Source organism: Oratosquilla oratoria, chromosome 19, assembly GCF_046742065.1.
Source record: "Oratosquilla oratoria isolate Oo_2021 chromosome 19, ASM4674206v1, whole genome shotgun sequence".
NCBI lineage: Eukaryota > Metazoa > Arthropoda > Malacostraca > Stomatopoda > Squillidae > Oratosquilla > Oratosquilla oratoria.
This window is the reverse complement of record NC_134795.1, coordinates 34,786,457-34,798,249: the sequence shown is the minus strand read 5'-3', so window position 1 is coordinate 34,798,249 and position 11,793 is coordinate 34,786,457. Positions and strand designations below refer to the sequence as shown.

General features: G+C 39.6%; 1 protein-coding gene across 2 annotated transcripts in view; it reads left to right on the top strand.

Moving 5' to 3' along the window:
• The first annotated feature begins 4,147 nt into the window (after positions 1 to 4,147).
• Positions 4,148 to 11,793, top strand: part of LOC143035833 (uncharacterized) — a 17,425-nt gene continuing 9,779 nt past the window's right edge. The window contains exons 1-2 of one of the 2 annotated variants that reach the window (XM_076202873.1): positions 4,148 to 4,168; positions 9,029 to 9,637. In XM_076202873.1, the coding sequence (XP_076058988.1) occupies positions 9,568 to 9,637 (70 nt within the window). In that variant the 5' untranslated portion in view covers positions 4,148 to 4,168; positions 9,029 to 9,567. Of the gene's footprint in view, positions 4,169 to 4,205; positions 4,406 to 9,028; positions 9,638 to 11,793 lie in introns of those variants that run through there. The other variant, XM_076202871.1, reaches the window with a different exon arrangement.

Below are 11,793 nucleotides of genomic sequence, written 5' to 3'. Positions count from 1 at the left end.
TTTACAATCCACTTTGTATCTGCTGCTCAGATAAACAAGATAATTTGGAAATAGTAAGAAGAAACATAATTACATACATATACCAAGGCTTTTTCCCCCATACAAGGGAGGTAGCCAAAAAGGAAAAGGCATAAAATCATTCCCGTCCATTCCATCCCTGAATACACTCCACACCCCTCCACCCTCCCTCTCATCTTAGCACCTCCTGGATGACGGGTCATCCCTGCACCTTGTCCACTGCCCTGGGTCAGAAGCAGTGTCGCAAGACACAGCACATCCACAGCAAGGCCGCTTCATTAAAAAAGAAACATAATTGAAAGTGTTTATTGGAATAGATGCCACTCCTTAAAGCATAATACAAGGACACCTCCAGAATCGGTGTTCTCAATATTTGCCTTCCTGGAGCAGCTGCCACCTGGGAAGTCGATATTAAGATAGCAATTGACCAGTTACAATATAAGTGGTCATTTTTGTTAATTCCTACTATCTTTTATTCCTCCTCCAGCAGCCTTAGCAGTTGAGGCCACGAACGAACAGGAGTCCAGAGTTCCTCATCCCACTCCCATCCCACTCCCTCCATTACCCCCCTCTCGTCTCCCACTCCCTCTGTTTCTCCCTCCCCTCCTCCCTATCTTCCTAATGCATAGCTAACACCGAATCACGCTCCTCCCCCACTCTTCCCCCACTACTTCCCCTTCCTTCCCCCCTTCCCTCAAAACCTTCCCTTCCTTCCCCAATCTTCCCTCACCATTTCCCCTTCCTTCCCCCCTTCCCTCAAAACCTCCCCTTCCTTCACCACTTCCCCTTCCTTCCCCACTCTTCCCTCACCACTTCCCCTTCCTTCCCCACTCTTCCCTCACCACTTCCCCTTCCTTCCCCACTCTTCCCTCACCACTTCCCCTTCCTTCCCCACTCTTCCCTCACCACTTCCCCTTCCTTCCCCACTCTTCCCTCACCACTTCCCCTTCCTTCCCACCTTCCCCTACCAACTCCACTTCCTTCTCTCCTTGGCCCACCACCTCCCCTCCCCTCCCTTCCGCACTCTTCCCCCACCACCTCTCCTTCTTTTCCCTCTCCTTTACCACCTTCCCTTCCCTCGTTACTCTTCCCCCACTACCTTCCCCCTTCCCCCACCACCTCCCTTTCCTCCCCCACTCTTCACTTCCCCTTCCTTACCTCTTCCCCCACCACTTCTTCCTTTTGTCCCAATTCATGTGCTGAAACAGTAAATACATGTGTGTGTGTATATATATATATATATATGTATATGTGTGATAGTAATGATAATTGCTATAATAGAACATGATAAGAGTATAGTAATATTTTAAGGAATAGCTTCGTTAAGTGCCCACCAGAATGAAATCTGTAAAGTACCACTAATACGTCGCTACATATAGAATCTCGCCCTCTCCTCTTGGACCCGGGATCAATTCTTATGACACCAGTGACTGCCACTTGCCCAGGCTCTCCGGACGCATGATGTGGACGTGACGGCGTCGCAGGTGGCTCGCAGATGGTCGTCGTTGGGCTGTGTGTGTCGGGAATGAACCATGGACACAGCTGGTGCAAGGGGGGTGGGAAGTTGCTTGTCCGGGGGAGGGGGAGGATGTGGTGAGAGGAAGATGGACATAAGAACGAGTGAATTGAACGAAAGGGGATTGGATAGAGGAGGAGATAACGAAGCTAACGGCAGTGAATTAGAAGACAAATCAAAAGAAAAGGAGATGGGGGGGGGGCAGGAATCAGAAGGAGGAGATAGGGGCCGAATTGAAGGAGGGAGGTGACAAACTACCATGCTCTTGGATCACGTGTTGGACTCGTGATCGACATTTATCCTCCCGGATGAGAGTTCAGAGGGCATATTTGGTGTGAAGGTAAAGTAGGGTGAGTGGTGATGGAAGAGGAGACGAAAAATTGAGAAATCAATGTAGAAGGAGGATAGTATATATATGAGGTGCACACAAGAGGAATATATGAACTGGTAAAAAAGAATGAGAATTTAAGAAAATATAAAAGATGCTGCTAAGGAGATAAAAAAAAAAACTTGATGGTGTCGCCAGGCGACTTAATTAATCTGTAACAGTACAAGCAGGTCACCCTTTCCCTTGGGCAACTTGTGTGTGTAAGACCACAGGGCGCCCATAGACCTGGCAATATATTACAGAAAAAGGTAATAGCTGTCGATCACGAGTCCAACACGTGAACCAAAACCATGGCGAACTTCAACTCTGTCTCTCTCTCTCTCTCTCTCTCTCTCTCTCTCTCTCTCTCTCTCTCTCATTCACTGTCTCACACACACGCAGACATACACGCGCACACTGTGTACATGGCTCGTGGTACACACACACACACACACATAATATATATATATATATAATGTATGTATTAGAACCGAGTGCACACGTGATGGCGTACCGGTAATTGGTCGTTAGGTGACGTAAATCCGTCAACCATTTTACCCTTGTGGCCTTGTTAGAGCCTTCGAGTGGCTGTCGGGTGTGCGCGTGCGTGCGCTGATTTTTTTTTTTTTTTTTTTTTCAAGCACAGTTGTCTCTACAAGTAAAGTGATTGATGTCTTATTTAGGTCGTAACTTTACGATGTGTTTACTACATAGGTGATGAAGGCAAGGTCATCATACTAAGTAGGGCAGGACTCGTAGTAATGAGTTTGATTTTGATCAAATTAGGTTTAAAAAGGAAATAGACAAGAACTGGTTTATCAAAAGAGTGGTTAGCAAATGGAATAGACTTGGTAATTGTGTAGTGAGCACCGAATGATTTGATTGTTTTAGGACAAGATTAGGTATCTTCATGGATAGGTATGACAGGTGGTAATTGACATGGAACTGCCTAGTGTAGGCCTTTTGGCCTCGTAGTCTCATTCTTATATCCTTTCTAAATGTCTTCCATTTTCTAAGCGCTCTATCCCGTTTTCTAAACAGTAGCAATGCTCATGACGATGGAATGTCATTTAGATTCACTACATGACATCCGCTGGCGGATGATTCCCATGGATGGATGTGTGTGTGTGTAGGTGTGTATGTGTGTGCGTATGTACATGTGCGTCTATGTGTGTGGGTAAGTCCTCACTCGCCACGGTCTTCGATCACGTGTCGGGCTCGTGATCGACAGCTATTATCCTCCCCGATGAGAGAGCGTGTGGTCCAGTCTGTGGGTAATGCTGTACGTTTTATAACCACACCCATCTTGCTCAATGAGGGTAGTAACGGCTTGTAGTGGTGGTGGAGATTTTACAGGCTGAGTTTCGAGGGCCCTATCTCACGACAGTGTCAGTCTACAGTCAGTTGATTTTATTCAGTTACATAGAAATGGTCAAGGATGGATGGTAATTTAATTTTATTTTATTTATCTATTTTATTATTATCATTATTATTTACAAATAAAAATATGTTGCGTGATTCTGGTCCGTAGGGGTTGCCGTCTGTATTCCGAAACTGGAGAGCACCCTGTTGGGGGAGGGGGGTGGGGCTCTTATGGAAGCAAATCTGAGAAAATAAATTGTTGATTAGGTTAAAAGGGACGAGGGGACAACGGGCACCAAAGCATCTGTATTATCCGGGTTGGGTAATGTTCTGTACATGGACATTTTTATATAAACTGATCTTAACCCATTCAACTCCGATGACAAGATGTCTTGTCATTTGGTCAAATAAAACAAAAAATCATAAAACACCAAAATGTTTGATCAAACACCAGAAAAATATGACGTCAATCCTCGCTTCGCTCGCAGCGAAGCGAGGAATGACGTCATATTTTTCTGGTGTTTGATCAAACATTTTGGTGTTTTATGATTTTTTGTTTTATTTGACCAAATGACAAGACATCTTGTCATCGGAGTTGAATGGGTTAACCTTGAGGAGGAGCAAGAGGATAAAAACAGGTGAGGAAGAAAAAAAAAAACTAGAAACAGTGGAAGATGATGAGGCAGGAGTCAAAAAGAAAACTAACAAGAAAAAAAAAACGTAAAGGAAGAGGAAGGTCATGAGGTGAGAGTGAGATGGGGTGGCCTAGACGTGAGGAAGAAAGGGAAGGTTTGTTGGAGTGAGGAGGAGGCCGGAAGGAGGAGGAAGAAGATGAGAAGGGGGTTCTAACAAGAGGGTGTGGTCAATCCAGGTCAGTAGCTTATCAACGTTTGACTGCAATGTGTGTATGTGCACGTGTGTGTGTGTGTGTACACGTGTGCGTGCCAGTGCCTCGCTCGACCTTCTCTGTGTCGATCTAGTGTCAGTCTCGATTGTGCCACGCTCTCGACCTGGGGGGGCCATTTGCACCTTCAACCGAGTCGATCAGTGACGTCACCATGTGTTGTGACGATCTGTCGACTGTCGATCAGTGACGTGTGTGTTTGTCTAGCGTTGTAAACTGACCACTGTCGATCTGCTTCGTGAGTGACTTATCCGTGTTGATCTTTGATGTATCTACTGTACCGACCATGTCGATCAGTGTGTGTATTGAATTGTGTATTGTCGATTTAGTGAAAAACAACAACCACTACATTGACTTTATTCCATCTTGAAAAATCAATCATGTCGATTTTCATGTCGATCATTTGTGCTGATATTCATACATTCTGGACTATGTATTGTCGATCTGTTTCACGAAGAACAAGCCCGCGTCGAATTTCATCAATGACAAAAACTAAATGTCGATTTCTTTGGTGACTATCGTTTTTTGAAGTGTTGTTTTATGTCGACAGTTTCCTATTTCGAACAACGTCGATTTCGAATGTACATTTCTCACTCGATCCGTGTTATGTATATATATATGTATATATATATATACATATATATGCTACGGAAGCGTTAATTTGATCTCATTTAACCCTACTATGTTTTACAACCATTTTTTATTCTTGTTGCCGCCATGTGATTTCATTCAGTTGCTGGAAACCTTCAAAGCGATTGAATCGACCTGGAATCCGCCGAGGCTGTTCTTCCGTCAAGGGAATGGGTCGACTTCATGCTGATTCAGTTGCATGAAACACCTAAGAACTCCTCTGGTGGCGTCATCGGAAGCGTGCTGGTCTCCCATTCGCCTAGTTGTGGGCTCGAATCCCGCATTCCTCTCCGATTCGCAGCAGTGACCCGTTCCCCAAACAGACCCCAAAGCGCATACAAGGGCAAAGGTGACGGCTTCGGCCGCAGCTACTCAGCGCTCTTGGCGTATGCTTCTCATCACCGATAAAGTCTGGTTAAATTTCCTATCGTCAGCGAAGAAAGATCTTGAGTTTATAGTTAATGAAATTTAAGATTTCTAGTTTGTAGGAAGCGCTCGTCAGGTCTAGCGAAGGGCTTTAGAATGCAAGCATAGGCGGGAACAATTGCGCTAACCACGTAGCGAGTTTATGCAAACAAACTTTCCGTTGAAAGATAATTCGAAGGTTCAACAACCGTCTTGATAAACAACTAAAGTCCCATTTTTATTAATTTATTTGTTTATTCATTTGTTATTCGGGTTCGTTATTATTTACCGAAAAAATGTAAGAAATATCTGACGTTATCCAGTGCGGCATACATTGATGCCTATTATCCGTTGCCCTGTGGCGTCTATATTTTACTTCTAGATATCTATACTTGATGCTAGGCGATATTATTCCGCTGGGAGGAAGGAGAACCCAATTGCTGCGAAAATATCTTTACATATTTAATTCTAGATAACCTTGGAAAGTTTTATTTACCTGATCGACATTGTCGATCTGCGTTGAGTAACAGGTCTACACTATTCTTCCTTTTCGACTTGTCATCCATAGATAAGTCGACAATACCTATTAGTCATCAAGAAGAAGGTTCGTAAGGACATGGTATCTTAAGTCCATCTTTTGTATTAGACCTAAACAACTATCTTGTCGCGTTGACGCGCTATTTTTTATTAATTTATGTATTTGTGTTTACTTGTTTATATGTACATACACACACATATATATATATGTATATATATATATATATATATACAGTATATGATTTATAGGAAAATATAATGTGCTAGATATATGAAACGTTTTGAAAACAGTATTTTTTACAGATCTGGTGCTTAAAGAATGGTATAAGGACACAAAAATGGATATTATCTTTGGATTTTTGTTTTATAAATAGACGAAAAATGACAATATACAAATAATAGATAATAATAGGTAAACACAAATAATAAAATAATAATAATAAGTAAATAATAAAAAGTGAATAGATAAATAAAACAAATGGCAGATATTACAGTATATTGCTTAGGTGTTTATCTAAATGATTCTTAAAATTCTTAACTGTACTAAATTGCACTACCTCTGAAGGAAATTTATTCCATTCATTTACTACTTTCAAATTAAATATACTTCCTGACAATTTGAGACCATTATTTCTTGTCTGATTCGCTTTCGGTGTGAAATTTTTGCCATTTTTGATGTCAATCACTCCTGAGTTTACTTTTTTATGGAAGATATATTTATATGTTTTTGTTACTTTTCGTAAAATTATTTCTGATATTTGGAATCAATTTTGTGGCTCGCCGTTGTACTTTTTCCAATATGTCAATATCTTTAATGAGATTCGGTGACCATACGGAAACAGCATACTCCAAATGTGGATGAACTAATTATTTATATAGCTTGTTCATGACAAATGTACTTTTAAAATCAAAAGATCGCGCAATCAGTCCTAGAATCATATTTGCTCTTTCTGAGGCGGAAATACACTGCTTAGATGATTTGAGATCGTTACTGATAATTACGCCGAGATCCTTTTAACTATCCACTTTTGTTAACGAAATTCCAAATAACTTGTAATCGTACTTACTGTTATTTCTTACCAATATGCATAACCTTACATTTACTTATGTTAAATTTTGTTAACCAATTTTCAGACCATTGCTGTAGTTTATGTAAATCTTCTTGACTATTTAATTGGTTTAAGTGATCATTTGCCATTCCGCACAGTTCTGTGTCATCAGCAAATTTGGAGACAATAGATTTCAATCCGTGGTCGATATAATTTATATATACTATGAATAGAAGTGGCCCAAGAACGGAACCCTGAGGAACTCCACTCATAAAAAAAATTCCATCTAGACGTTTCATCATTTACTTTAGTCTTCGTTAGTATTTTAGTTTCTGTTTACGATCGTTTAACCAATTACTAGCTCAGCTTAATTGGCTACTACTTATCCCGTATGAAACTAATTTAACTAGTAGTCTTTCGTGCGGGATGATATCAAAAGACTTCTCGAAGTCCAGATATTTTAGATGAATATATATATTTTTCATAATTTGAGATGACTGTGTTGTAGAAATTGAGTAGGTTAGTCACACAAGAACGCTTCTGTCTGAATCCTTGCTTATCTTTTATGAAACAATTACTTTCTAAATGGTGTTCGATAGCATCTCTGATGATACTTTCCATCATTTTTCCTACGATTGAAGTTGAGCTTATGGGCTTACAGTTCTTTGGCTTCTTTTTGTCACTTTTTTTTTTTTTTTTTTTTTTTTTTTTTTTTTTTTTTTTTTTTTTTTTTTTTTTTTTTAATTTGGGACTAACGTTAAGATTGCCGACCTCTCATAAGACAGAAAATGGAGAATAGGATTCAAGACTGAAATTCACCAAGGGTTCTGTCCATGGAGACTGAGTTGGGATGTTCATTGATAGTGCGTGTGAACAAGGGTGGGTGGGGGTTATGTAAAACAAGAAAAAACACGAGGAATTCGAAAGAGAAAAAAGAATAATATTGTGCTTATGGTGGAAACATCCTTGGGCGACAGTAAAACGTAATTCTTGTTTAGTTTTATCACCATCATCATCACCACCACCACTAACACCATCACCAACACTACCACCATCACCTCTGCGTAAGTTTAACCACAAGGATAGAATCGCTGGTAAATTAGTCCATAATAACAACAACCATCACCACCGTAACAAAGTAATCAGGTAACACTTGTAGTGGTAGTAGTCTTAATGTTATTATTAACATGAAAATAGAAAATATATATATAAAAGAATGTAGAATAAGAAAACATTCGACCTTGATGGACCAATGCAGGATCACCGATCTAACCATTGCAGAACTATGCAGCTTTTGGAGGAAATTAGTAGCTATAGAACAAGTGATGTTTAAACGAATGAATATTATTATAGATAAAAATATCAATATCAAATAATAATATGAAATAAAAAATAGAATTAGATATTAAAAGATATGAAAGAAAAATAATGATTGAGTTGAAATATATAAATCTGATGATAGGCCTATGTCGGGATGCGTTTAGCAGTCTGGAAACTCCACCTTTGCCTTACGTAGAACGGCATCCAATACAAGTTGTAGTTATCGGGTATCGAATCAGTGTGAAAACATAAATGATAAGATAATAATGATCAACGCTGTATCTCAACCTCGCTGACGTCATCAGTAGATTGTAGTTTACAACCTCCAGTGACATAAAGTTGTAACTTACAACTTCCATTTTGACTTTGCGCACCGCTCGATCTTGTAAAAATAGAAGCACAGTGTGTTTGTTGTGCTTATGAATATTTCTGTTTTATACGTGGTTAGAAAATAGTTTCCATTAGATGTGTTTTTTCTTATTTGTTTTCATATAATTACATAAATATTTAGTTCCAATTGATATACCTAATGCTGGATTTGCAGGGGATTGAAAGAAAAGATAGAATAATTGAATAAAATGTAGCATCTTGCAGCATGACACACTCGTGACGTCATGTCGTCATGACGTGTGATCGAGAAGCAGGAAATGTTTTGATTGGCTGAGTCAAAGACACAAGCCTCGGTACAGTGAACTATAGACTCGCTTTACACAGCAGTCTCCAGGCAAATTTCCATTTGAAAACAAAAATAGATGAATAGATCAATAATGTGACTTTGGTTGGTCTATTTCCCATCGTTTCAGGTGAATTCCCACCATATAAAGTTTAATATACAACTGGTTCACAGTTACATTTCCTGGTACTCTACGTGGACCGGTGTAATGGCAGCCTTAATGAAGATGTCCTTTCTTTTCCAACAGGGTATCAATTCCAGGTACTTAGCTGCTTCACAATAAACTTTCTACAAAACTGATAGCCATGTTCTTATTTGTAAATATAATGTTGACTAAGACAATAATCTAGAAGGAAATATCGACGTTATTTCTTAATTTTGAAATAAAGTGGAAGAAAGAAGCAGGAGACGACGTGGAAGAATAAGAAGACGTTTAAAAGTTAAAAGAACCTTCGACCAGTAGATACTGAAGACTGAAAATAAGGTCACAAGGTGAACGCGTGCCTTAAGGAGCTCCCAAATAAGAAGAAAGAAGAGGAGGAAGAGGAAGCTGAGTACCAGACGAAGTCCTAAGCAGTTGTGGGAAAACACGATGCCACCGTTCGACTTTATTTAAGTTAATCGAGATTAGTTTAATATTGATAAAGATTTAATTTAATCCTGCGGACTAATAACACTGAAATACCAATAGGGACAATTTGGAGAACTTTAAACTACTTAATACTGGTCAACGTCAGGCGATTGCATTTCGTTCGAAGAAAGTGCAGAGGTCACAAATCTGCCATCATGGATTTCAGATTCAGATCAGGCCGAGTCTGCCTTGAGAGAGTCCCACTTCACGTTCTCCTCATAATAGGTAAGTCTTCTTCTGTTGTTTCTGAAACATGTAAAGACACTTTAGCTGTGGTCACACGAGTGTCTGTATCCCTAATGTTGACGATACAGGTTGCCGATACAGAGTCAAAATTATTATTTATCATCATCATCATCATCATCATCATCATCATCATCATCATCAATAATAATGATAATTTGTTCAGTTTTGTCACACATATTTTTTCAGAGTACCATAGTGTTGCATTGTATTATTCATGTGACATGTAAGCACAAACTACCGATTTTGAATTCTAATTTTTCTTTGTTTTTCGTTCCAGAGTTTCATTAGTTTTTTTTCATGTTAGACGTAAACATAAACACACTGTCAGCCTTCCCGCCATGCCATCTAGTGGCCATATCTGGAAACAAGTAAACAAACAACATCGATGTCTAAACTATAAAAAGCTCATAGAATTTTATTTTGAAGTATCTAACATTACATTTTGTAGAATAGTTCTTATACGTCGATGGCATTTTTGAAATATGAAATCTTAACTTTAATTCGTGTATCTAAAGTCGTTTCCACGAGAAGAAAACCATTTAGATTGCAGCATTTGACATACAAGCACAAAGTAAACAATTGGATTGGTATATGCATATCATTTCATGTATAATCTCAAATTAATTATTTTGTTATACACGTATCATAGTTCTATTATATATAATCTCAAATGTATTTAGTATATAGGCCTACACAGTATCATTTCATTATATATATATATATATATATATATATATATATATATATATATGAGGCTACGGCCGCGGAAGGGGGGCAACCCTCAAATTTGTCGGTTTTTAATTAGAGGCGCCAACCTCAGGGGTGTAAAAGTCTTATGAATGGGTCAGCCAGAGGAAATTCGACCATTCTGATTGTTAGAATAAGGCACAAAGTCGCGTGATATGGTGCGAAGCGTGGGGCACAGGGGCTGCTGGCGGTGCAGGATGCTGGGGACGTGGACCCTGATGACCCCGATCAGAGAAAAGATGACATCCTGGACTACTAGCGTTTGCCATCAAAGTATCACACTAAAGTTCATCACTACTGTGACCAACTTTGTTCATGGGTGGTAGTATGGGGAATGGGTTGGTAAATCCACTAAGGGCATTGTGAGGAACATAAAGGATTGTTCCTGACAATTGTTCCTGACTCTCTCAAGACCGTATAAAGGATGAAAATCAACCATAACACAGAGTGAAAAAATTAAATAGCTTACTACCTCTTATACCATACACTCTAAAAATTACAGAATAGGGGTGAATAAAATGCGGCCATAACCAAAAATTAAATATTTATATAAAAAATCACACGGCATGACAAAACTACCCTAGACCTTTCTTTTGATGTATAATAGTTATACATTTCGACCCGTTTTCCTTGTAGTAATCAGCTATAAACTTTAAACGTGATTATCTCACAAGTAGGTGCGTGTGGGTTATCCCCCTTCCGCGGCCGTAGCCTCATATATATATATATATATATATATATATATATATATATATATCAGGCTTATGATAGGGTAGACAGAAAGGCACTGTGGGAGGTTATGCAGATTTATGGGATAGGAGGAAAGCTTTTGGGAGCTGTCAAGAGTTTTTATGTGAGTAGTAGAGCATGTGTTAGGATTGGAAATGGAGAGAGTGAGTGGTTTGAAGTAAAGGTGGGACTTCGTCAAGGATGCGTTATGTCGCCCTGGCTGTTCAACTTATACATGGATGGGGTGGTGCGAGAGGTGAATGCTAGGGTAGTGAGTCAGGGATTGGAGATGGTTAAAGAAAATGGAGAAAAGTGGGAGGTGAGCCAGCTGTTGTTTGCGGACGACACTGCGCTTGTGGCAGGGTCAGAGGAGGGATTGAGGAAGCTGGTGGCAGAGTTTGGGAGAGTATGTGATAGAAGAAAGCTAAAGATAAATGTGGGTAAAAGTAAGGTGATGAGATGTACAAGGGGTGAAAGTGGCAGTAGACTGGAAGTGAACATTAAGGGAGAGCGACTGGAGGAAGTGGATAGTTTTAGATACTTGGGTGCAAGTGTAGCAGGAAAAGGTGGAGTGAAGGTGGAGGTAGAATGTAGATTGAGAGAAGCGAGTAAATGCCTTGGTGGTTTAAAGAGTGTAATGAGAAATAGACATTTGGGAA